General features: G+C 44.9%; 2 protein-coding genes across 9 annotated transcripts in view; one reads left to right on the plus strand and one right to left on the minus strand.

Moving 5' to 3' along the window:
• cnot9 (CCR4-NOT transcription complex subunit 9) overlaps positions 1-25,759 on the minus strand; it is a 45,718-nt gene extending 19,959 nt beyond the window's left edge. For 2 of the 4 annotated variants that reach the window (XM_069936021.1, XM_069936019.1), the window contains exons 1-6: positions 25,171-25,239; positions 15,694-15,870; positions 11,610-11,725; positions 9,024-9,133; positions 8,331-8,440; positions 4,998-5,096 (exon numbers count right to left, since the gene is read on the minus strand). In XM_069936021.1, coding sequence (XP_069792122.1) covers positions 4,998-5,096; positions 8,331-8,440; positions 9,024-9,133; positions 11,610-11,725; positions 15,694-15,870; positions 25,171-25,194 — 636 coding nt within the window. In that variant the 5' untranslated portion in view covers positions 25,195-25,239. Of the gene's footprint in view, positions 1-4,997; positions 5,097-8,330; positions 8,441-9,023; positions 9,134-11,609; positions 11,726-15,693; positions 15,871-23,797; positions 23,952-25,170; positions 25,240-25,391 lie in introns of those variants that run through there. The other 2 variants (XM_069936020.1, XM_069936022.1) reach the window with 2 other exon arrangements.
• The window catches only part of usp37 (ubiquitin specific peptidase 37), a 95,539-nt gene continuing 94,626 nt past the window's right edge, over positions 25,344-26,256 (plus strand). For 2 of the 5 annotated variants that reach the window (XM_069936013.1, XM_069936017.1), the window contains exon 1: positions 25,344-25,580. The gene's annotated coding sequence lies outside the window, so the exon portion shown is untranslated. Of the gene's footprint in view, positions 25,581-25,722; positions 25,862-26,256 lie in introns of those variants that run through there. The other 3 variants (XM_069936011.1, XM_069936014.1, XM_069936018.1) reach the window with 2 other exon arrangements.

Here is a 26,256-nt window from a genome sequence, read left to right on the forward strand (position 1 = left end):
TGAAGTCCTGACAACATCCTTGTAAATCTTCTCTGCACTCTTTCATCTTATTGATATCTTTCCTGTAGTTCCATATTTGGCCTCACCAATGTCTTGCACAACTTCACCATAACATCCCAACTCCTGCACTTAAATCTTTTATTTGTGAAGGCCAAAGGTTTCTGCAAGCCGAACCCATTTTGGCACCGCATGTCCAGAGATAGAGTTATGTAGCACGGAAACAGACAGTTTGACCAACTCACCAACACTGGCAAAACTGTCATACCTTGAAGAAGGGCTCAGGCCTGAAACGTCAGTAATATATCTTTATCTCCTACGGACGCTGTGGGACCTGCTGAGTACCTCCAGCATTTCCGTGTTTAAACTACAAGCCTGCAGACTTTCGTGTTTCACTCCTGACAAAGTTGTCTGCCAGAGTTAATCCCATTTGTCTGTGTTTGGCCCACATTCCTCTCAACTTACTCTCCACAAACCTGTCCAAATTCTTTTAAACATTATTGCACTCACCTCTACAGTTCTGCAAAAACTCATGGGAAGCTGGAGGATAGGGTAGCTTCAAAAACAAACAGAAGGCAACTAAAAAAAGCACTAAAGGGAGAAAAGATGAATCATGAAGGTAAATAACATAAAAGAGCACATCAAAGAGAAGCAGGAGTAGACATCGGATTGCTGAAAAATGACGGTGGAGTAGTAGCAATGTGATGGATGAGTGGAAGGATATTTTGCATCTGTTTTCTCCATGCAAGACATCAGCTTAGAAAAGTGGGCTGAAAAATGGCAGATGAAATTTAATGCTGATAAGTGTGAGGTGCTTCATTTTGGTAAGAAGAATCAGAACAGGACATACGTGGTAAATGGGAGAGCATTGATGAATACAGAAGAGCAGAAGGATTTAGGAGTGACGGTACATCGTTCCCTGAAGGTAGAAACTCACGTGAATAGGGTGGTGAAGAAGGCTTTTAGTATGCTGGCCTTTATCAATCATTGCATGGAATATAGGAGTTGGGAGGTGATGTTGAGATTGTATAAGACGTTGGTGCGGCCTAATTTGGAGTTCTGTGTGCAGTTCTGGTCGCCTAATTATAGGAAGGATATAAACAGAGTGGAGAGAGTGCAGAGAAGGTTTACCAGAATGTTGCCTGGGTTTAAGCATCTAGAGTATAGGGAGAGATTGGACAGATTAGGTCTTTATTCTTTGGAGCGTAGAAGGTTGAGAGGGGATTTGATAGAAGTATTTAAGATTATGAAAGGGATAGACAGAGTGGATGTGGATAGACTATTTCCGTTAAGAGGAGGAAAGATTAAAACAAGAGGACATGAGTTAAGAATTAAGGGGCAGAGGTTTAGAGGTAACATGAGGGGGAACTTCTTTACTCAGAGAGTGGTAGCCGTGTGGAATGAGCTTCCGGGAGAAATAGTGGCGGCGGAGTCAATTGTATTATTTAAGAAAAGGTTGGACAGGTATATGGATGAGAAGAAGATGGAGGGTGATGGGCATTGTGCAGGGAGGTGGGACTAGAGAGGGGTGTTTGGTTCGGTGCAGACTAGAAGGGCCTAATGGCCTGTTTCCATGCTGTAAATTGTTATGTTATGTTATGCCAAAAATTCAAGCCAGGGGGCATAAGTGAGTATAGATCAAGGTGCTTCGGAAGATGTAGATGGATAAATCACCTAGATCAAAGGGACTACATCCCAGAGGCTCCCTCATGAGGTTGCTGAGAAGGTTGTGAAAATATTAGTATTAATCTTTCAAGAATTACTGGAGTTGAGAATGCTTCTAGAGGTCTGGAAAATTGCAAAATGTCACTCCACTCTTTAGCAAACTATAGGCCAGTTAGCCAGACTTCAGTGGTTGGAAAGATTTAAGATGAGGAAAAAGATTTAAAAGGGACAACTTTTTCCAAGAGGGCAGAGGGAAAACGGAATGAGCTTCCAGAGGAGGTGATAGAGGTAGGTACAAATACAATGATTGAAAGACATTTATAGCCAGCTACATGGACAGGAAAGGATTAGAGGGATACAAGCCAAACACTGCCAAATGGGACCGGCTCTGGAATACAATTTGGTCGGCATGGACTAATTGGGCCAAAGAGTCTGTTTCCATGTTGTGTAACTCTATGACCAATTAAATAAATATTTAAAAGAAATCATTTAAGATGAAGGAAGACAAAGCACTGAGGAATGGTGGGATTAAATCAACAAGGGAAGTATTTACTGAGCTGAGAAGTGTCATTTAGAAGCTCTGTTGTGTGCTGGAGGTCTGAATGAAGGCCCCCATGGTCATAAAGACAGGTAAAGCTACACTGGTAGCTTTCAGATCCGGTTGAAAATTAACATTGCTAAAGAGGGAACTTTGAAAAATTGAAGGCAAGTAAGGCAAAGGCAGTCCAAAAAGGAGAATTGTGCATGACAAATTTATTGGAGTGATTTGAAGGAGTAACGTGCCCTGTGGATGAACTTATACCCAGATTTTCAATCGTCATTTGACAAGTTGCAGCAACAAAGATTATTGTACAAAATAAACACTGAATGTATAGGCGATAACAATCGACATGGACAGAGGATTGATGAGCTAACAGAAACAGATCCTTTTTCCATCAGAGATGTAACGTACTGTGGGAAACAGTACTGGGGACTCAACTTTTCAGTTATTTTAATTATGAATGAAGGCATCAAAGCTGGGGTTGTTATGTTTGCCGATGAGACACACACAGATTGGGATGCAAGTTGCAAAGAAGATGCAAGGAGGCCATAGAAAGGCTGAGAGAAGAGTAGAGATGTAAGGTGGGATCCAGATTTTTAAAAGAAATGGAAGCAATGGTGACTGAAGTGGTAACGTTGATTTAAAAAAATAAATCTTTTATCTTTTTTTTGAGAAGAGTTTAAATAGTTTAAATAATGATGATAGTTTAATGAAATGGGAGTTGGGAGAGGGAACTGGGTAGGCACTAGTTTCCAGAAGTCATCAGCTACCTGTGAGTTATCTCACACCCAATATTTTGGGGGAGTTACCGCTTTGGGCGGTTTGAACAGGAGGAGGTAGTTGTGACCTCCGACCTGTTTTTTTTTCTTTTTAATTTTTGGGTTAAGAAGTGAAGTTTTTTTAATTATTTTTTAAAAATAAATAATTTTTTAAAAAACTCTTTTTGTTTTCTGATTGTAACTGAGAGGGAGTTAGGAGGTTTTTTTTCTCTCCTTTTTTTTCTCTTTTTCTTGGGGGTTTTTTCTCTTTTTACTCTCTTTTTTAAGAGGATGATGTCACAGAAGATAATAAGTCAAAAATTGAGGATGTTGAATTAGATGAAGAGGAAGATGAGGGGAAAGGTGATAAGAAGAAAAAGAAGAAAATCAAGTACAAATACATTGAGGGAGAAGAGTTTAATAAAATTAAGTTAATTTCGATAGAGAATTTTGAAGATGATATAAATGAAGAATATGGAGAATTTTATAAGAGTTTGAACTTTTTTTTCTTTTATTTCTCTTTTTTATATAAGGGGAGGGGAAGGGAATAAAAAGTTTATCTGATTGTTTTTCTAAGGGATGTTTTTGTTCTCTCGATGAATTATAAAGGAAACTTGGTATTAATGGAAATTCTGTATTTATGTATTATTAATTATGATTTTTTGTATAACAGATATGTGGTTGATATATGATTTTAATATTTGAACTCAGTTTTAAAGTGGATTTCATTTGTTAAATACATGTATTATGTTTGATTTAAATATATGTTTAAGGGTATTATTTTAGTATTGATATTTTTTTGTTGTTAGTAATTTTTGTTGTTGTTAAGTTTTATCTTTTTTTGTAAGTGGGGTTTTTTCTATTTTATTTACAACATTGTTAATTAATTCTTCACTCTTTATTTTGGGGGAGGGTTGGACTAATTTTAAATTAGACGATTAATGTGTTATAATTATTGGGGGGGGTTAATTTGTGTAGTTTATTCATGTCATAAAATTTTAAATAAAGTTTAAAAAAAAAAGGCTGAGAGAGTGGGAAAGATCAGGTTGGTGGAGTACAAGATGAGAAAAATCTGCATTCTGCCAGGTAGAATAAAAACATTATCTAATTAGCTACGCTCTGAGACAGAGGAGTCTAGCTGTCCCTACAGCATGATGCGCAAGTACTGCAAGTAACTAGAAATGGCCATATTAATACATTAGCATATATATCAATGATCTGGATGAAGAATTGTAGTAATATCTCTGAGCTGGGTTGTAAAACTGCAAGGCGACTCAGACAAATTAGGAGAGTGGACAAATGTACGGCAGATGCAGTATAATGCAGATAAATGTGAGATGTTGTACTTTGGGCAGGCAGATTATTATCTGAATGGTGACACATGAGGAAAAGGGGATATGTTATGAGACCTGGTGTCATGGTGCATCAGTCAGTGAAGGTTGGAACATTGGTACAGCAGGCAGCTAAGAAAGCAATGGTTACACTGGCCTTTATAATGAAAGTTTTGAACATTGAAGCAGGGAGGTCTTTATGCAGTTGTACGGGGCCTTGGTTACGCAAGGATTGCGTACTGTTTGGTCTCCTAATATGAGCCATTGAGGGGGTGCAGTGAAGGTTCACCACCCTGATTCCTGGGGTGGTGGGACTGGTGGAGGAAGGACTGATGGATAGACAAGAGTTAAACTCTGGAATTTAGAAGCATAGAGAGGATCTCATTGAGACATACAAAATTCTTACAGGATTAAATATATTCAAAACTTTCATGTGGATTTATAGGTCGAAAGGTGTTGGTGAGGTGGTTACTGAAGCCCTCAAACATCAGTTCAGGAGGGCAAGGATGGTTCAAAAGGATATTTAATCTGAGGCCAAAAGTGAAACAAATGGGATTATTAATGGAAAATCCCAAGGGCAAATGCTAATCACGATCTTGCTCAAGTAGAAACCTTCGTGTTTCAAACAAGTCACATGAAACAGGCTATATTCAGGCAAACTCCCAACCCCGATGAGAGGCAAGGCCATTCATTCTCTCAACTCACCAGGATCATGGCCACATGAGAGAATCGTTCATATGTTTGACAAATATAAGCCAGTCCTGTATCATCCAGCAGAATCTTCTGTAGGATGAATGTTGCAACCTAGATTCCAGAGAGAGAGTGAGGGTACATAGGTCACAAAACACAGCAGGGACATTTAACCCACTATCGACCTCAGAATGCCATGACCCAATTCTGAACACAGATGGATTCACTAAAAAATGGGCCACATCAGTAGAAAGGATACAATTGACCCAAGGTGACCACTCAGCCCCACCAGCCTGACCCGCCATTCAATGTGAGCATGTCTGATCTATGTTGGAAATTCAGATTGATTGTCAGAGTACATACATGACATCACATACAACCCTGAGGTTGTTTTTCCTGCAGGTGAGGCAGAATTTCTGGCAGTGCAAAAAAAAAAAGTGCAAAGAGTCCTTAAATGAGTCCCTGATTGAGTTCATTGTTGAGGAGTTTGATGGTGGAGGGGTAGCAGCTGTTCATGAACCTGGTGCTGTGAGTCTTTAGTCCTGATGGTAGCATTGAGAACAGAGCATGTGCTGGGCAGTGTGGGACCTTGATGATCACTGCTGGTCTCCAACAGCAGCGTTCCCTGCAAATGTCCTGTATGGTGGGGAGGGTTTTACCCATGATGTCCTGGGGTGTGTCCACAACCCTTTCCAGGGCTTTTTGCTTGGGGGCATTGATGTCCCCATACCAGCCCATGATGCAGCCAGTCAGCATACAAATTTGTAGAAACTTGTGAAGTTTCCAATACCATGCTAAACCTCCGCAAACTCCTGAGGAAGTAGAGGCAATGACATGCTTTCTTCACGATGCCATTGTGTGTTGGGTCATACTTCTGTGCCAGTTCCCCATCAGCCTCAGGTCTTCAATATTTCAAGTATTCATCCGCTACCTGAAATATATCTAATGATGCAATCTCCACCACCTTAAGGGCAGAGAATTTCAGAGATTTACCACCCACAGATAAATTTCTACCACACAACTTCTTCCAGCAACAGTGCTTACAAGAACACAACTGGAGACCAGGGTTTATCAGAGAGGGCTGCATGAATAAATAGGGGTGTTACGTAATCCCTGGTTCAGCAAGAATTCTTCATTGGCACATAAATGATTAACAAAGTGTAAGTGGAGCAAGGGCGTTGATACACTGATGTAAGTGGATTGAAAGGATGGGTCAGTAAGTTTGCAGATATGAAGGTTGGAAGAGTTGTGGATGGAGCTGAAGGTCGTCATAGGTTACAAAAGGATATAGACAGGATGCAGACTTGGGCGGGAAAGTGGAAGATGGAGTTCCATCCGAATAAGTGTGAGGTGATACATTTTGGAAGGACTAACCAGAAGGCTGAGTACAGTGTTAATTGTTGGATACTTAACAGTGTGGATGAAGAGGGACCTTGGGGTCCAAATCCATACATCCCTCAAGGTTTCCGCATAGATTGATAGTTAAGAAGCCTATGGGATGCTGGGCGTCATTAATAGGAGGATTGAGTTTATGAGTGGAGAGGTCTACTCATAGGCAACTCTACAGGTCTCTGGTCAGACCAAACTTGGAGTATTGTGTTATTATATAGGAAGGAAGCTACGGAGAGGGTGCAGAGGAGATTTACCAGGATTTACTGGGATTGGAAAATAAGTCATACGAGGCAAGGTTAGCAGAGCTGGAATTTTCTCTTTGGAACATAGAAGGATGAGAGGAGATTTGATATATGCTACAAGAGGAATAGATAGGGTGGACAGCCAGTGCCTGTTTCCCAGGGCAGGAATAGCAAACACCAGAGCGTTTGCTCCATTTACACTTTGTCATGTACAAAGTGAAGGGAGGGAAGTTTAGGGGAGACATCAGGGGTAATTTTTTGTGGGTGCCTGGAATGCCTTGTCAGGGACGGTGATGGACGCTGAAACATGACGGGCATTTAAGTTTCTTAGACAAGCACATGGATGGGATAAAAATAGAGAGTTACGAGGTAGAGAGGGTTTAGAACTTTTTTTAAAGGAATATATGGGTTGGTACATCACTGGTGAGGACAAATTTGGAGTATTGTGTGCAGTTTTTGTCACCAAACTACAGGAAAGTTATCAATATGATTACAAGAGGGCAGAGAAGATTTACTAGGATGTTGCTCAGACTTTAAGAACTGAGTTACAGGGAAAGGTTAAACAGGTTAGATCTTTATTTCCTGGAACATAGAAGAATGAGGGGGGATTTGATAGAGGTATTTATTTAAAATTATGAGGGGGATAGACAGAGTAAATGCAATTAGGGTTTTTCCAGTGAAGTTGGGTGAGACAAGGATCAAAGGTTATGGGTTAAGGGAGAAAGGTGAAATATTTAAAGGGAATATTAGGAGGATCTTCTTTACACAGATGGTGTGAGCAAGCTGAGGTGGTGAATGTGGGCTCAATTTTAAGATTGAAGAAGAATTTAGACAGGTACATGGATTGGAGGGTTTTGGAGGGATATGGACTGGGTGCAGATCAGTGGGACTAGGCCAAAAAATGGTTTGGCACAGACAAGAATGGAACGGCACGGTTAGCACAGCGCCAGCAATCGGGACCAGGGTTTGAATCCCAAACCTTGTAAGGAGTTTGTATGTTCTTCCCAGGTTTGTGAGGGTTTTCCCCGGAGGCTCCAGTTTCCTCCCACTGTTCAAAACCTACCAGGGGTTGTAGGTCAATTGAGCAGCACGGGTTTGAGGACAGAATGGGCCTGTTACAGTGCTGCATGTCTCAATTTAAAAAATTGAAGGACCAAAGGGGTCTGTTTCTGTGCTGCAATGTTCTAGGGTCCTAAGGTTCAGAATTCTGAAGGCCAGCACGTTCAAAAACAGTGATTTATTTTTCACCAACAGCTATTAGGGTCTTAAACCTCTCTGTACCCTAAGCATACTACTACTCCAGGAGCACCAAAGATCTCTCTTCAATATTGTAATGTCGCCTTTTCTTGGGTAATCACAGCAACAGTGAATATTTTTCTATCCTTTTATATTTACTATGCCTTTTACGTACTTGTTTGGCTGCAGTAAGGAAGAATGTCAATTCATCTGCATATTGTACTTACGAAAAATAACAACCAACTCTCATCATCATCTCGAGACTGCCAGGGAACAAAAAGAGTGACCAGAGGGAAAACTTCCACAAAGTGAGCTGTTGAGATGTGGAATTACTGGGAGAACACTGGCAAAATTAAATCGAGTACCTGAGCAGAACAAACCACTTGGATTGGGAGCAGGGAATATAGATTGTTTTGCAGAGAGTCAGTATGGGTATGATGGGGAAATAGTTTCTTCCATATTTTGCTTCAATCCTTACCGTTTTGGATAATTCACTTCCTGATTCCATGATACGGAGACAAAGAGGAATAATTTCTGTTGTCAAGAGAAAGTTGATGACTTCCTGCTCATCTGTTTTGACCAAGGCTCCTGCAGAAAGGAACGGAGGATTTAAACAGCGAAGCACACTCCCAAGTTCACAGCCAGTCTGCTAGGGAAATGTTCTGCTGGGACCTGAAGCAGAGCTACATCTCCTTTGTGTAAACCCACTGGCCAGTCACCTGGACCTACATTAAGCACAGACACATACTGGATCACAGAGGACCGGGGACAAATGGATGGAGTTCCAATGGAGTCGGTGGCAGGAATCAAGCAAACAAACTTTGATAATAAATGGGGATTGAAGAGGAGGAAACAAAAAAAACAACCAGCTGGAGGAAGGCAGCAGGTTATGCAGCATCAGTGGGAGATAAAGAATGGTCAATGTTTCCGGACGGAACCCTTCACATCCAAATCTCTTTCAAGCTGAAAGTCTCCGGCCTGAAACATTGACTATTCTTTTTCTCCCACTGATCTTGTTCCTTCAGAAGATTATTGCTTGCTCCAGACTTCAGTGTTTGTATAAGTCGTATCTTGAGAAGGAAAATGCTTGGTACTGTTTCTTGTTTGAAATGTGCACACGAGAACACCCAGTTCACTGAGCTACTTTAGAGAAGAAGATAAACCTGCTCACCTATAACACCCAGGCTGGTAAGTCTCAGATACTCGAAAGGTCTTGTTTTGCTTACAGTATGCAAGAACGGATAGAGAAAGAGTGGGATGTGAGCTGCAAGGAATGCAGACCTAGAACACAAGAAAACATAATTCATATTCAGCTAGGTCTGCATAGTCTAAACATAACCCAATAAGTTCAACAGAAAAAAAACTCAATATACAGTAAAATCTCTAGTAACTGGCTCTAATGGGGATTGGTAGATGAGTTTCCCTTTGGTTGTGACTGCGTGCTGTTTGATTGGGAAGCTATTGGTGAGCCACACCAATTTTAAACTTCGTATATTTTACTTATTTATTTTCTGTAATTTTCTTTGTCGGTTGCTTCAATTCCAGATAACAGGGTGTATAACCAATTACAAGAAAAATTGAAAATGCTAGTACAATAAGAGAAAATTCTCTGAATATTCAGGCAGTCAGGCAGCATCTGTGGATCTAGAAAAGCGACATTTTAAAAAAAAATATTTTATTTATTAGAAAACAAACTAATAACCACAATTACAGAATTAGGATTAACAAATTATCAAAAAAGAATTTACATGGTTACAGAGAAAAAAAACTACAAGATCTATAAAAAATCCTACAAACCTAACCACCCCACACCCCCGCCCCTCCCCTTCACCTAAATCTACCCCCTACTCCCCATAAAAAAAGAAAAAAAAGATAAGGAGAACTTCTATCATTTATTTACTATTCAATGTGGAGATCCAGCCGCACACGACCAGTTTCAGATTTTCAAATTAAAATAATCCAAATATGGGCTCCAAATCTTTTTAAATCTATAATATTGATCTCTTAAATTATGTTATCTTTTCCATTGGTATACATGACCTCATTTCTGAATGCCATCTTTGTAAACTAAGCTCCATCGGATCTTTCCAAGAAACAGCTCTACATTTCCTTGTTACTGCTAAAGCCAATCTCAAAAATGCCATTTGAAATTTATCTAATTTATGTAACAAAGCCATTTCAGTAAGATCCCCAATTAAAAAGATCTTTGGGTCTAGAGAAAAATGTATTTTCAAGATTTCTTGCAAACAGTCTCTTAATTTAGCCCAGAAACCTTTAATCTTATCACATGCCCAAACCGAATGCAAAAATGTACCCTTCTGCTCAATGCAACAAAAACACAAATCTGAAGCACTCAGTTTATATCTAGCATCAATTTTCAGAAAAATCAACCTACTTTATAGTTAAACACAAAAAACTGCAGAGGCTGAAATCTTTTACAATCAAAGAGGAGGAGGGACTCAGAAGACAGGCAGCATTCATGGTAGAAATGTTTCAGGTCAGGACACTTTATTGAAACTTTGCAGATTTTTTTTGGGACAATTTCTCAAGTGGGAAATAACTCTCACCCTAGGCTAATGGCCCATTCCTGAGACACAGGCCCAAAAATCTAGGCTGTCCCTTCAGTGCAGTACTACAGATGATACAGCGGTCGTCTCTTAGAACTATAGAACACTATGGCTCATGAAATATTAGTTAAGAACCTTATAGATAAACACACGAATATGCAGGGAAGAGAGAACATATCATGTGTAGGCTGCATAAATTTAGTTTAATTTGAGCACTGTGTTCAGCCTGTTCCTGCGGTGCACTGTTCGATGTTCTCAAGGTTAAAACATCAAAAAATTTCCTGAATCTTCAAAAAGTCACAAAGGATCTTCTATATCCACTGGATGTAGATGTCTAGCAACTCCCACCAGTACTCCATCATGGCTATCTATAAAACATGGAAATTAGTTGATGGTGTTTAGCTTAAGAGTTCACTTAACTAGTGACCTCTATCGTGAGGTCAGCATCTTCTCACTTGTCAGGAAGTTGCAACAGCGACTATAATGAGCAAAGCTACTGGACACCATTATGTCAACTTTCCGCAGGAGCTTATCGAGAGTATCCTGCCCGAATGAATCACAGTGTGGTGCGGTTTCTGCAGGGAAATGGATCGGAGGTCAATCCACAGGTCTATGAGAGTGTCAGAGAGCATCACTGCAGTCTCTCCACCCCCCTCCCCCTGCCCCCCCATCGACATGATCTACTGGGATCAGTTAGCTTCTTCCCATGGGCATTAAGACTAAACAACCAAAGGAACTGCTCACACTAACCATCCAAGACTCTCATGTGCACAAAACAATATTTATTTATTTATGTGTCTAGATGAAACACTTGACCTGCATAGGTATTGTTTGTCTGTGTGCGTATTTTGTCTGGTTGCATGAAGCACCAGGGAATGCATTTCATCAGGTTGTTCCTGTACAATCAAATGACAATGAATTTGTCTAGACTTGATTTGATTCATCCACAAAGTGGTTGTGAGGTTTTCCACATTTAATTTTAAGATGGCTTCAATGGCAGTCCTACCCTGCGATTGGGAAAGTGCCATAAAACCAATGCTCTTTCATAGTTAATTGTTATTCATTGTCTCAGAAGGATATGTGCCCACGAAGGCCCGGCACAGAGGAATCAATGCTTGCCAAAAGCAGGATCAGATCAACCAAGGTCACGTCAGGGAGCAGAAAGGAAATCGGGAAGCAGAAATGATTACCTGGTCTCTGGATGCGAGGCAACACATTGTAATAATGCAAGTGCATTACAAACGCGGTTAGACTGATGAGCTGTCAGGGTTGGAGGATTGATAGAAGGGTAAATATTTACAATCTCCTAGAGGAAAAGAAAAGGAATAAAAAGGTTAATTAGAACAGTAAAAAGGGTGGGGAAGACCACAGAACCAACACTGAATCCCAACTGTTGGTAACAGGGCAGTATCAGCAAGGTTACACTGAACTGCGTTTGCAGACCACAGCCACCTAACCAACCTGTCAGGGGAGGTTTCCACAAGGTGTGAGTTGCAAATGGAGGGAAAAGCAGCAGAAAAATAAAAATAAATCACCCTGCTGCAGAGAGTGGATGTCTCCCCCTTCCCTCCATAAAGGTAGATGGATACATTGACCAAAGGTGGACCATGGGTACATCATCCATAGAGCACAGGAACAGGCCCTTCAGCCACTGGGTCTGTGATATACATGATGGCCAAATCAATCTAAACCTCTGCTGGATGCAGAATACATATCCCTTTAATCTGCATATTCATGTGTCAACCTTAGATGCCTCTTAGATAACACTATTGTATCTGCTTCTCCACTACTCCAGGCACCCTCCACTCTGTGTAAAATATCTGCTCACATTTCCCCTAAACTTCCTCCCCATCACCTTCAACGTATCCTCTAGTGTGTGATGCTTCTAATCTATGGAAATGATTCTATCCACTCTGACATTATTTCTCATGATTTTATGCACCCCATCTGGCTCCTCCAAGCCTCCGACAGAAAACAACTCCCTCACCAGGGATCCCATGCACCTCCAGCTTCTAAAAACCAGAGATGTATGATCATTGGGGGAAATCAGAGGTGGAGAGCGGGGAGCAATAAGTTCTTGGGAGTCACTATCTCAGAGGATCTTTCCTGGACCCAACATACTAATCGCATCGTGAAGAAAGCCCGTCAGGAGTTTGTGGAGGTTTGGTCTGACACAACAAACCCCGGAAAATTTCTTCAGAGGTGTGGTGGAAAATGAGCTGACCAGCTGCATCACAGTCTGGTATGGGGGACACCAATACCCTCCAAAAGGTAGTGGACACAGCCCAGGACGACACAGGAAAAACACTTCCCTCCATTGAGAATGTCTCCAATGAACACTGCCATCGGAGAACAGTAGCAATCATCAAGGATCCACACCACCCAGCACACACACTGTTCTCACTGATACCATTGGGAAAAAGGCATCGGTGCCACAAAACTCGCACCTGCCAGGTTCAGGAACAGCTGCTCCCCCTCCACCATCAGACTCCTCAACAACAAACTCAATCAGGGACTCATCTAAGGGCTCTGACTTGTGCACGTTATTGATTTTTTCCCTCTGTGTTGCACACTTTGTTTACATTTCTTTATTTGTTTCTAGGTGTACATTGTGTAGTTTTTTTTGCACAACCAACAAGTGGTAATTCTGCCTGGCCCACAGGAAAAATAATCTCAGGGTTGTATGTGATGTCATGCATTTACTCTGACAATAATCTGATATTTGAATTGGCCTCCTGAGAGGGACCTTGTCAAAGGCCTTACTAAAGTCACGTGGACAACATCCGGTGCCCTACCCTCATCAACCACCTTTGTCATCTGAACAATCTCAAACTGGTAAGATATGACTTGCCCCTCCCAAAGTCGCATTGACTGCCCCTAATCTGACCATGACTTTCCAAGTATTCTCTCTAAGTTTCCCTACACTGATGTAAATCTTACTGGCCTATAATTTCCTGTATTATCCTTTTTTATCCCTTGAACAAGGTACATCAACCAATGTTCAGTGTTCTGGGACCTTTCCTGTCACCAGTGAGGTTGCTAAGATCTTTGTCAGGACCCCAGCAATCTCTTCACTTGCGTCTTTCAATAATAGGGGATATATCCCATTAGGCCCAGGAGACATCCACCTTAATGGTCCTCAGAAGACCCACCTCTTTCTTGATCACTGAATGGCCTACACAAGCATTTTCTCTCTCACTGTCTGTGTCCTTCTCCTTGGTGAACTCTGATGCAAAGACACATTGCCCACTTCCTCAGATTCCAAGCACAAATTCCCCCCTTTGCCCTATCCTTTCCACAGTCCTACTCTTGTTTTTAAGTTGAAAATGCTTTGGGATTTTCTTTAATCCTGCTCACCAAGGACATTTCATGAACCCTTTCTGGCCCTCCTAATTCCTCACTTGAGCTCTTACATGCAATCTTTATATTCGTCTGGGGCCCTGTCTGATTGTGGCTTCCTGAACCTTGCATATCATCTTTTCAACTGAGTTCATGACCTCTCGCCATGCTTCCTTATCCTTCCCTTGCAAGGAAGCATATTGGTCCTGTACTCTATTTAGTTGATCTTTTAACAACCCAGGCATTCCAGTTTGGGGCTTGTCTGGCTCCCAGTTTACTCCTCCAAGATCCTGTCAAATTTGCCCTCCCCCAATTTAGTATTTTCAAATAAGATCCATCTTGAAACTTAAGGATGACTGATCACTATTTGCAAAATGTTCCCACACTGAAACGTCACTTGACTGGACACACTTGTCAATACATGGTCTAGTATGGCCAACATAATGGTTCAAGGAACTCTCCTGGACACACTAAATAAATGATGCCCCTTCCAAGCCTCTGGCATAAGGACATCCTAGTCAATGTAAAAACACAAAGCTGGAGAAACTCAGCTGGTCAAACAGTGGTTTTTTATATAGCAAAGATAAAAGATACAGAACCGACGTTTTGGGTTTGGCCCTTCATCAAGGGATGATAAAGGGCTTAAGCCCGAAATGTTTACGTATTTTTACTTTTGCTGTATAAAGTACACTGTTTGACCAGCTGAGTTTCTCCAGCTTTGTATTTTTACTTCATCCAGGTATCTACAGATTTCCCTTTTTTTTTAAAAAAACTTCATATCCCAGTCAATATTGGGGAATTCGTTTCCCAGAACGACAATAGGTTGGTTTTGCCACTTGCTATAATCTGTCTGCTCATCTGTTTCTCCACCTCCCAGTAGCTATTAGGAGGCATATAAAGTATAGCCCTATCAGCGTGCTTCTTTTAAAAAAAATTTCTATCTCTACCCACACTGACTCATCGCTGAGCCCACCTGAAGCTGTGACACTTCCTATTTAGCAATGCTGGGCCTCCAACTGCTTCTCTATCCCTTCTAAAACAGAACCAAGGAACATTGAGCTGCCAATCCTGTCCCTTTCGCAGCCAGATCTTTATAAAGGCCACAGCATCATAATTCCAAGACTCGATCCAGGCTCTAAGTTCAATTATTTTTTTCTGTAAAGTGATGTCTTAAGATGGTATAAAATGAATGTATAAGGTATGATGCTGCCACAAAACACCAAATTTCATGACTTGTTTATGAGAATAAATTCTAATTCTACCCCACACACAGCATCTTTCAGCTGCTCCTGTCAGGAAAGAGCTACAGTACAAGAGTACCCGGCCGAAGAACAGCTTTTTTCCACGGGCAGTGAGACTGCTGAACACCTAAAGGAACTGCTCGCACTAACCATTCAGGTCTCTCGTATTCAAGAACAATATTTATTTATTTATTTGAATAGACAAAATCTTTGTCCTGGGTATATATCATTTGCCTGTGTTCTGTCTGATTGTGTGCCTGTGTGTTTTGCACCGAGGACCGGAGAACGCTGATTCATTGGGTTGTACTGGTGCAATCAGACGACGAATTTTAAATTTAAATTTACATTTTAAAAAAAATTAGACATACAGCACAGTTATAGGCCCTTTGGCCCACGCCACCCAATTACATCCAATTGGCCTACAACCCCGGTACATTTCAAACAGTGGGAGGAAATCAGAGCCCCTGAAGGAAACCTACACAGACATGTGTACAAACTCCTTAACAGACAGGGCAGAATTCAAACCCCGGGGCCTGGTACTGTTATCAGTATTCTGCTACGGCTAAGCTAACCATGCTACCCACAAAAAAACCTGACTTGACAGTGCCAAGATAGGCCACCAGAGGCTGAATGCAGAGTAAAACTCCTTTTCTACAACCTCATCAATCATCCCCGTTTTGACTTGGAATGTTACCTGTAGCAGGGCAGCGATGGTTCCGAAGGAGTGCCACAGCATGGGGGCCAGGTCGGGAACAGACTCTCTCTTCTTGCTGAGTTCTAACAAGGCATTCTCACGGGTCTCAGGGCTCGATAGCTCATTGATCCACTGATAAATCTTCTCTCGATCCACCTGAGCCAGTGCAGTTACCGGCTGTTTGCAGGCCCAAAGAAACAAAAAAAAAGCATTTACCAGTTTAAAGCAGAAAATTGCAAATATACTTCTCTGATATAGCAGAAATATTCTGAGGGCAATTCCTCCAACTGCAGTCAAGAACCCAGGGTACAGTCTGAGGACCAGAGCTGGACTATTGAGAATAAAGATGTTGGTAATTCATTGAGAGTAGTAAGGAGCAAGATGATCAACCAATGCAAGGATCATGGAATGAAACACAGTAGTCTGCTGACACTGTGATTGTAGTAAAAACACAGAAATGCTGGAGGAACTCAGGCGGTCTCACAGCATCCATAGAAGGTAAAGATATGCAACCCTTGTTTTGGGTCAGAATCTTTCTTCAAGGTGAGTAAAAAGCAGGCAGTCGCCTAAACTAAAAGGCTGGGGAGAAGGGAAGAACAGGCAGGGGGAGGAGTACAGACCAACAGTGTTAATTGGATGTGGACGGGAGGACAGAGAGAGGAAAGGTGAGAATGAATTGGGGAGGGGGGGAAAAAGGAGATGGAGAGAAAGATGGGGGATGTGGAAGGTTAGGCTTGAAGGGCCATATGACCATTGTATTCTCGATAGTCATAATCTCGTGAAGAGAAGAGCAGATGTGAGCTCCCTTCTCTTCTGCTTCTTACATTCTGAATCCACCACAAGGAGGGAGCACTGTATTTGATGTTCAGAGCACCAAAGGTTCTGTCTTTTATATTCGACATTATATCAATGCATTGTCAAACTGGAGAAGCACTTTAGCCACACTACTTTATTAAAAATGGTGGCACTGCCAGACCTGCTGTAATGGCAGCTCTGCCGCTAGAGCAGACTCATGGAGAGCGGGGACCGGAAACCCAGCGCTCCCCCTGGGGTCCAACTGCCCAATCTGACTGCCGTTAAACAGCCGGTTAAAGGAGCCAACAGTAATTTTATTTAAGATCCTGTGACTGCGATGGCGGCGGCTCTGATCAGCAGGGCCACGAGAGGTTGCAGACTCTAGGGAAGCAGTGAACGCGCAGGCCGCCAGAAAACGGGAGGACCAGTCACACCTCCCCTACCCCCACCGATGTTTGAGGAGAAGGAAAAACAGAGGTGACAACCCACAGTAGCAGACCAGTTAAGGGCTCTATGGCTGAGGAACATGCAGGCGAATCGAGGCAAGGAACCCACAGTCTGTGGGCTGCCAGCGACTGCGGTCAAAGGCTACGCGCTGCTGGAGACTGACTCGAGACTGGCTGATGGGGTACCAGGTATAGGAACCAGGATGTGAGAGGGTGCCGAGGGTGCTGAAGGATTCCTGATTGTGTTGGAGGTTCAGATCTAGACCTCATGTTGCCAATGGTTTGGACTGATCTCTGTGTGGCTGCGGAGGCTGTGGGAGTGCTGGAGGTGAATATGCGGACACTCACTGACACTGGGGGATTCTCTTTTGCTTCTCTTTCTCTGACTGTAAGCGGCGCCGGGCAATTTCAGCTGATGCGAATCTGTCTGCCTTACAGTAGACGAAAGGCAATTTCATGTAATATTACATTGTTTTTATTACATCACAATAAAAGGAATCTTGAAATCAAGTTACAAAGATCCCAAGGCCAGTGTTTTGAAGAGTAACAGGGCTGAATTATCTTGAACGCTGGTAGTAATATCTATAGATCCGGTAATTATTAATTGCTCATTGTGACTCTCTGGTGTCCACAAAGTGGACATTGGTTGTAAATTATTTTGTGAAAGGCACTATAGAAATGCAAAATCTTCATTTATTTTCAGAAATGAATCTCTTGATGGCAGTTTTTAAAAAAGTCCTTGGATTTCCAGTGTTCAGGTGTCAATGGACAATAAACTGCAATTTATGTCTAATTTGTTTGTGCCATTCACAGTGCCTGGAAAATTCTGACTTAATCCAAACTACTCATAGTTTTCTTAAAAATTCCTAACTGACTTGTACAAAGGCCTTTCTCAGTTAGTCAGACGCCCCCTATATATGGAGTAAAACACAAGTCTGCAGACATCGTGTTTGAAGTAAAATCACTTTTGAAATGTTAAACAAAAATTATATATTCCCCTGCATCACCTGTTGCTTCACATTTTGAAATTCAGTTCACTCTTTTCCTTCAGCATCTGAGAACAGGACATTACAGCACAGAACAGGACCTTCAGCCCACATGGTTGAGCTGTCCTGTTGAAACCTACTCTACAACAATCTAACTTTTCCCATAACCCTCTACTTTTCTTACTTGCAGGTATTATCTAAGAGTCTTTTAATGTCCCTATTGGACCAGCCTCCACCCCCCCCCCCCCCCCCCAGCAATGCATTCAAGTTGCCCCCATCTCTCAAAGTAAAAAATCTACCTCTGGAGTCTCCCCTAAACTCCCCTCAGCTTAAATGGATGTTCTCTTGTATTTGCTATTGTCACCCAGGAAAAAGGTGCTATCTGTCCACTCTATCTAAGCTCCTCATGATCTTCGACACCTGTATTAAGTTGCCTCTCACTCTTCGCCACTCCTAAGAGAAAAGCCCTAGCTCTGCTAAGCTTGCTTCACAAGACAAGTTCTTCAATCCAGCACTATATTAGTAAATCTCCTCTGCACTTTCTCCAAAGCAATTGCATCCTACCCATAATGAGGTGACCAGAACTGAATGCAATATTCCAAGTGTGGTCTTACCATCGTTTTATAGAGCTGCAACATTACCTCACAGCTCTTAAACTTAATCCCCTGACCAATGAAACACTACAGAGCTGTGTTTTTAGCCCCCTGCTCGACTCACTTTACACCTACAACTGTGTGACTCAGTACAATAGCACCATCTACAAAGTTGCCAAAAATACCCCAGTAGTAGGTTGTATAAATAAAGGGGATGAGTCTGCTTACAGGAGGGAGATTGAAAACTTAGCTGAATGGTACAGCAACAACAAACTTGAACTCAATGTCACCAAAACTAAGGAGCTGATTGTTAACTTCAGGAAGGGAAAACCAGAGGTGTACACAATCCAGTTAAGTTCTTGAGAATTACCATCTCAGAGGATCTTTCCTGGACCCAACACACCAATGGCATCATGAATAAAGCACGTCAGTCAGTGCCTCAACTTCCTCAGGAGTTTGCAGAAGTTTGGAATTACATTAGAAACCCTAGCAAATTTCTACAGATGTGTGGTGGAAGTGTACTGACTGGCTGCATCACGGACAGGTATGGGGTCACCAATATCCCTGAGTGTAAATGCCAGGGCATCACAGGCAAAACCCTCCCCACCATCAAGAACACCTACAGGGAATGCTGCCGTCAAAGAGCAGCAGCAATCATCAAGGATTCACATCACCCAGCACACGCTGTGTTCTCGCTGCTGCCATCAGGAAAGAGGTCTCGGTGCCACAAGACACACAACAGGAGGTTCAGGAAAAGCTGCTCTCCCTCCACCATCAGATTCCTCAATGATATATATACTCAGACTCATTTTGGACTCTTATTTGTGCATTTAATTTTTTTTATTCTCTCTGTACTACACATTTGTTTACATTCATTATCTCTTTACATGCAAACACTGTGTACAGCCTCATCCGCAGAAAGAAGAATTTCAGGGTTATATGTAATGTCTTGTATGTACTCGGACATTAAATCTGAAATCTAATGAAGGCCAACACAACATTTGCCTTCTCAATCACCCAATCAACTTGGGTGGGAACCTTGAGGGATCCATGGAACGGGATCAAAATCTCTTTTCCTCCACACTTATAAGTATCCTGTCGTTAACCACATACACCGCCATCAAGTTCAACCTTCCAAAGTGCATCACCTCACACTTAATCCGGATTGAACTCCATCTGCCACTTCTCTGCCCAGCTCTGCATCCTGACTCTATCCTGCTATAACCTACGACAAACTTCTACTACACCGTCAACAACACCTCCAACCTTTGTGTCATCTGCCAACATAATGTGGCCCCTCCACTTCTTCGTCCAAGTCATTTATAAAAATCACAAAGAGCAGGGGTCCCAGAACAGATCCCTGCGGCCCCTCCACTAGTCATGCTGTCCAACTACTACTGCCCTCTGCTTTCTGCAGCCAGGATTCCTTGAGTCCCATGCTCCAATACTTCCTGAATGAGCCTACCATCGGGGATCTTGTCAAATGTTTTACCCAAATCCATATGCACTAAATCCATCACCTAAGCCTCATCAATTTCCTTTGTCATCTGCTCGAAAGACTCAAGTAGGCTCATGAGGAAACACCTGCTCCTCACCAAGCCATGCCAACTATCCCCGAGAAGACTATACTTCTCTAAATGTTTGTAAATCCTGTCCCTAAGAATCCTTTCATATAGATTGCCCACTACTGACACAAGATTCAATGACTACAATTCCCATGATTCTCCCCCTTACATTTCTGAATCAAGGGGACTACATTTACCATTTTCCAATCCTCTGTTTTCTCTCCTATGGCCAGGGAGGACACAAAGATCATAACTAACACAGAAAGTGACAGAAGAGATTGCTGGAGTATTTTTGCCTGATTCACACAGACAAGCTGCTATAATAATGACACTGGCTTACTTGTTTTTGTGCACCTTATATAGACACATAACCACAAGGTATTGCATTTAGTTAATGGGATAGCTTTGGGCTATCCCAAGAGGACATGGGAAGAATTCCATTGCCCTTTCATGAAAATTGTTGCATTGGTTTTGCAGGCAGGGCTGTATAAACACCTCATTTTACAATCACAGTACTCCGCTCACTTTTCCGTATTTCACAGAGAGCACAGTGGGAATGGCAATCAGGGCAGGGGTTTCTACAGGTTTATTAAAAACAAAGGATAGTAAGTGACAAAATTGGTCCATTGAAGATCAGAATGGTTGGCTTTGTATGGAGCCAAAAGAGATGGGGGGAGAGCTTAAGTGGATTTTTTGCATTAGTATTCACTCAGGAAACCGGCACAGAGTCAAGGGAAGTAAGGAAAACAAGCAGTGAGGTAATAGAACCCAAAGAGATTAAAGAGGAGGAGGTGCTTGCTGTCTTAAAGCAAATAAGAGTAGATAAATCCCCAGGGCATGACAAGATATTCATTTGGATCTTGAGGGAGGCTACAGTAGAAATTGCAGGGGCTCTGGCAGAAATATTTAAAATGCCCTTAGTCACGGGTGTGGTGTCAGAGGATTGGAGGGGAGATCGAGTTGTTCTGTTGTTTAAAAAAAGGCTTCAAAAGTAATCTTGGAAATTATAGGCCAGTGAGTTTGATGTCAGTAGTAGGTAAATTATTGGAAGGTATTTTGAGATGTACAGGTACACAATCCTTTATCCGGACATCTAAAATCCAGACTGGTGAGTGCCTGGGATGAGGTGCCATGGGCAGTGATGGAAGCTGATACAATAGTGGTGTTTAAGAGGATTCAAGACAGAAAGATGAACGTGCAGGGAATAGAGGTCACATGCATGCAGAAGAGATTTCATTTAATGTGGCATCTTATAAACATAGAAGATAGGAGCAGGAGTAGGTCATTCGACCCTTCGAGCCAGCTCCACCATTCAACGAGATCATGGCTGATCTTAAAGTTCAGTACCCCGTCCCCACCTTCTCTCCGTAACCTTTAATGCCCTTATACTGAAGAAATAGATTTAATTCCCTCTTAAATATATTTAATGAACCTGCCTCTACTGCCCTCTGTGGCAATGAATTCCACAGATTCACCACCCTCTGGGTCAAGAAATTCCTCCTCATCTCGGTCCTAAATGGTTTGCCTATTATCCTCAAACCAAGGCCCCGGGTTCTGGATTTTCCCATCCTTGGAAACATCCCATCTGCATCCACTCTGTCCAGTCCTGCCAGATTTTATAGGTCTCTATGAGATCCCCTCTCAATCTTCTAAACTCCAGCGAGTACAATCCCAATTTGCGCAATCTTTCCTCCTAAGTCATTCCTGCCATTCCAGGTATCAGCCTGGTGAATCGCCTCTGCACTCCCTCCATTGCAAGAACATCCTTCCTTAGAGGTGACCAAAACTGCACACAATACTCCAGGTGGGGTCTCACAGCTGCAGTAAGGTATCCTTGTTCCTATACTCAAACCCTCTTGATATGAAGGCCAACATACCATTTGCCTTTTTAACCGCCTGCTGTACCTGCATGCTCGCCTTCAGAGACTGGTGTACAAGTACCCCTAGGTCTCTCTGCACTTCCCCATCTCTTAATCTATTGCCATTCAAATAGTAATCTGCCCTCCGGTTTGTATTACCAAAGTGGATAACCTCACATTTATCCACATTGTAGTGCATTTGCCATGGATCTGCCCAGTCCCTCAATTTATCCAAATCACACTGGAGCTTCCTGACCCCCTCTTCCGTGCACTCTCTGGTGTCTATCTTCTAGCCTCCGTTGAACCCATCTGACTATCTCAACATTAATATCTAGCAACTGAACCTTCCTTACAGATCTCTCTCTTTGGCTTGGCTTCACGGACGAAGATTTATGGAGGGGTAATGTCCACGTCAGCTGCAGGCTTGTTTGTGGCTGACAAGTCCGATGCGGGACAGGCAGACACGGTTGCAGCGATTGCAAGGGAAAATTGGTTGGTTGGGGTTGGGTGTTGGGTTTTTCCTCCTTTGCCTTTTGTCAGTGAGGTGGGCTCTGCGGTCTTCTTCAAAGGAGGTTGCTGCCCGCCGAACTGTGAGGTGCCAAGATGCACGGTTTGAGGCGAGATCAGCCCACTGGCGGTGGTCAATGTGGCAGGCACCAAGAGATTTCTTTAGGCAGTCCTTGTACCTTTTCTTTGGTGCACCTCTGTCATGGTGGCCAGTGGAGAGCTCGCCATATAACACGATCTTGGGAAGGCGATGGACTCCCATTCTGGAGACGTGACCTGCCCAGCGCAGTTGGATCTTCAGCAGCGTGGATTCGATGCTGTCGGCCTCTGCCATCTCGAGTACTTCAATGTTAGGGATGAAGTCGCTCCAATGAATGTTGAGGATGGAGCGGAGACAACGCTGGTGGAAGCATTCTAGGAGCCGTAGGTGATGCCGGTAGAGGACCCATGATTCGGAGCCGAACAGGAGTGTGGGTATGACAATGGCTCTGTATACGCTTATCTTTGTGAGGTTTTTCAGTTGGTTGTTTTTCCAGACTCTTTTGTGTAGTCTTCCAAAGGCGCTATTTGCCTTGGCGAGTCTGTTGTCTATCTCTTTGTCGATCTTTGCATCCGATGAAATGGTGCAGCCGAGATAGATAAACTGGTTGACCGTTTTGAGTTTTGTGTGCCCGATGGAGATGTGGGGGGGCTGGTAGTCATGGTGGGGAGCTGGCTGACGGAGGACCTCAGTTTTCTTCAGGCTGACTTCCAGGCCAAACATTTTGGCAGTTTCCGCAAAACAGGACATCAAGCACTGAAGAGCTGGCTCTGAATGTGCAACTAAAGCGGCATCGTCTGCAAAGAGCAGTTCACGGACAAGTTGCTCTTGTGTCTTTGTGTGAGCTTGCAGATAGACTACATCTATTGCTCTACCCTCATTTACCTTCCTAGTCACCTCCTTAGAAAATTCAACAAGATTTGTCAAGCATGACCTTCCCCTCACAAACCCATGTTGGGTGTCCCTGATCGGTCCCTGCCCCTCCAGATACTTATTCATATTATCTCTAAGAATGCGTTCCATTAGTTTACCAACCACTGACGTCAAACTTACTGGCCAATAATTGCTGGGCCTACACCTGAGCCCTTGTTAAACAGAGGAACCACGGAGGTTACCAGGAAAGTTGACAAAGGAATGGCTGTGGATGTTGTCCACATAAGGCTTATGACAAGATCCCACATGTAAGGTTAGTCAGGAAGGTTCAGACACTAGGTATTCGTGAAGAGGTCATTAACTGGATTTGAAAATGACTGGACGAGAGAAGCCAGAGAATCATGGTGGATGATTGCTACTCAGCCTGTGATTAGTGGTACCTCAGGGATCAGTGCTGGGACCATTGTTGTTTGTCATCTTATTCAATGATCTGGATAATAACGCAGTAAATTGATTCAGCAAGTTTGCAGATGACTCTAAGACTGCAGACGTGGACAGCAAGGTTTTCAAAGTTTACAGAAGGATCTGGACCAGCTGGAAAAATTGACCAAAAAATAGCAGATGGACAGGAAAATTTAAAGTGTAGATTGTTAATTAATCTGTTTTGTTGATGTTCATGTGGCTGCAACTTCCCAAATTTTGAGAGATATTAAACATGGATGTGAGGGGTATGGAGGCCTATGGACTGGATGCAGTTCAGTGGGACTAGGCATAAAAATAGTTTGGCACAGACTAGAAGGGCTTGTTTCTATGCTGTTCTGTTCTCTGGCTCTATGGGCAAGATCCTCAAAGAGAATATGAATTATAAGGGAAGCCACCAGCCCCTGATTATCCACAGGGAAGGTGGATAATCATGGAGTGCCCCTCATGACCAACTGAAAGATGTACATCCAGTTGCAGCACCTAACAGATCATGTCAGGGAACTGGAGCTGGATGATTTCCACATCATTCAGGAGGGGGACGGGGGGGGGGGGGGGGAAGAGAGAGGGGGACGGGGGGGGAGAGAGAGGGGGGGAGAGAGAGGGGGGGGAGAGAGGGGGGGGGAGAGAGGGGGGGAGAGAGGGGGGGAGAGAGGGGGGGGGAGAGAGGGGGGGGGAGAGAGGGGGGGGGGAGAGAGGGGGGGGGGAGAGAGAGGGGGGAGAGAGGGGGGGAGAGAGGGGGGGGGAGAGAGGGGGGGGAGAGAGAGGGGGGGGAGAGGGGGGGGGGGAGAGGGGGGGGGGAGAGAGGGGGGGGGAGAGAGGGGGGGGGGAGAGAGGGGGGGAGAGAGAGGGGGGGAGAGAGAGGGGGGGAGAGAGAGGGGGGGAGAGAGGGGGGAGAGAGAGGGGGGGGAGAGAGGGGGGGGGAGAGAGGGGGGGGGAGAGAGGGGGGGGGAGAGGGGGGGGGAGAGAGGGGGGGAGAGAGAGGGGGGGAGAGAGGGGGGGGAGAGGGGGGGAGAGAGGGGGGGGAGAGAGGGGGGGGAGAGAGGGGGGGGGAGAGAGGGGGGGGAGAGAGGGGGGGGGGAGAGAGGGGGGGGGAGAGAGGGGGGGAGAGAGAGGGGGGGAGAGAGAGGGGGGGGGAGAGAGAGAGGGGGGGTTGATGAGGGACGGACGAGGAAGGAGGAGACGGTCCGTAGGCCCCAGGCTTCCCAGGGCCCGAGCTCCATCCGCGGCGGCCACCAAGCAGCGTCGGCGCGGCCTACAGCCTCGGCCCTATCCCGCGCCCCCGGCCGCCCGCCCCCCGGCCCGGCCCCCGTCGCCCCCCGGCCCCACTCACCGCGCCCGCGCCCAGGCTGTGCATGGTCCGCTCCCGCCGCTCCTCCTCCTCCTCCACCGCCCTCTGACCTCCCACCCCTGACCCCAACTCCCCCAAAACACACGCCCCCCTCCTCCTCCCCCCCCCCCCCCCGGAAACCCTCTCTGGGGGTGAAATCAGCCCCGCCCCCCGCCCCTCACTCGGAACGGGCTGGGCCGTCCCGCCACCTCCTGACCCCTGACCTTTCACCCCGGGCCCCCGAGGAGGCCGATTCCTCAAATAAATCCACCGGGACGTTCATTTCTGCAGCTGCTCGTTGGCCAAGTGTCGGGGGCGAAGGGTCCGGCCGGTTTCTCACGGGCATTTATTCGGCGCTGCTCAGGCCCGGGTCGGACGCGGCACCGACTCCCCCCCCCCCCCCCCCGACGGAGGTTCGTCTTCACCACAGTGGTTCTGGTTTCCCGCACCCCACACGGTGATTCGGGCCGGAGGAGGGGGGGGCCGGAGGAGGGTGGGCAGGAGGTGGGGGGGGGGGGGCAGTGATTTATTGTGTGTGAGGAGGGTCGAGTGGGGCCGAGTTGCCGCTAGGCCCGACAGGCCCGGCCCAGCCCGCGCATGCGCGGTGCCGTTGGGGAGCTCGAGCCCGCTTCCCGCCATCTCGCGGCGGCGACGGACGGCCGGGGGGCGGCGGCATCTCTATGGGGACCGGCCGGTGAGTGGCGGGAACGCGCCTTCCGGGAAGGGGGCACGCGGGCCAATGTTCACCGGCCCCTGGGGGGGGGGGGGCGAGCTGGGTCCCTTTTATCGTGTCTGTGGGGTGGGGGGAGAGGGGAGGGGGTGGGAGGGGGGAGGGGGTGGGAGAGGGGAGGGGGTGGGAGGGGGGAGGGGGTGGGAGGGGGGAGGGGGTGGGAGGGGGGAGGGGGTGGGAGGGGGGAGGGGGTGGGAGGGGGGAGGGGGTGGGAGAGGGGAGGGGGTGGGAGAGGGGAGGCGTGGGAGAGGGGGGAGAAGGGAGGGGTGGGAGGGAGGGGTGGGAGGGAGGGGAGAGGGGAGGGGTGGGAGGGGGGGAGAGGGGAGGGGTGGGAGGGAGGGGTGGGGGAGGGGGGAGAG

Source organism: Narcine bancroftii, chromosome 4 (assembly GCF_036971445.1).
Source record: "Narcine bancroftii isolate sNarBan1 chromosome 4, sNarBan1.hap1, whole genome shotgun sequence".
In the NCBI taxonomy this organism is placed as follows: domain Eukaryota; kingdom Metazoa; phylum Chordata; class Chondrichthyes; order Torpediniformes; family Narcinidae; genus Narcine; species Narcine bancroftii.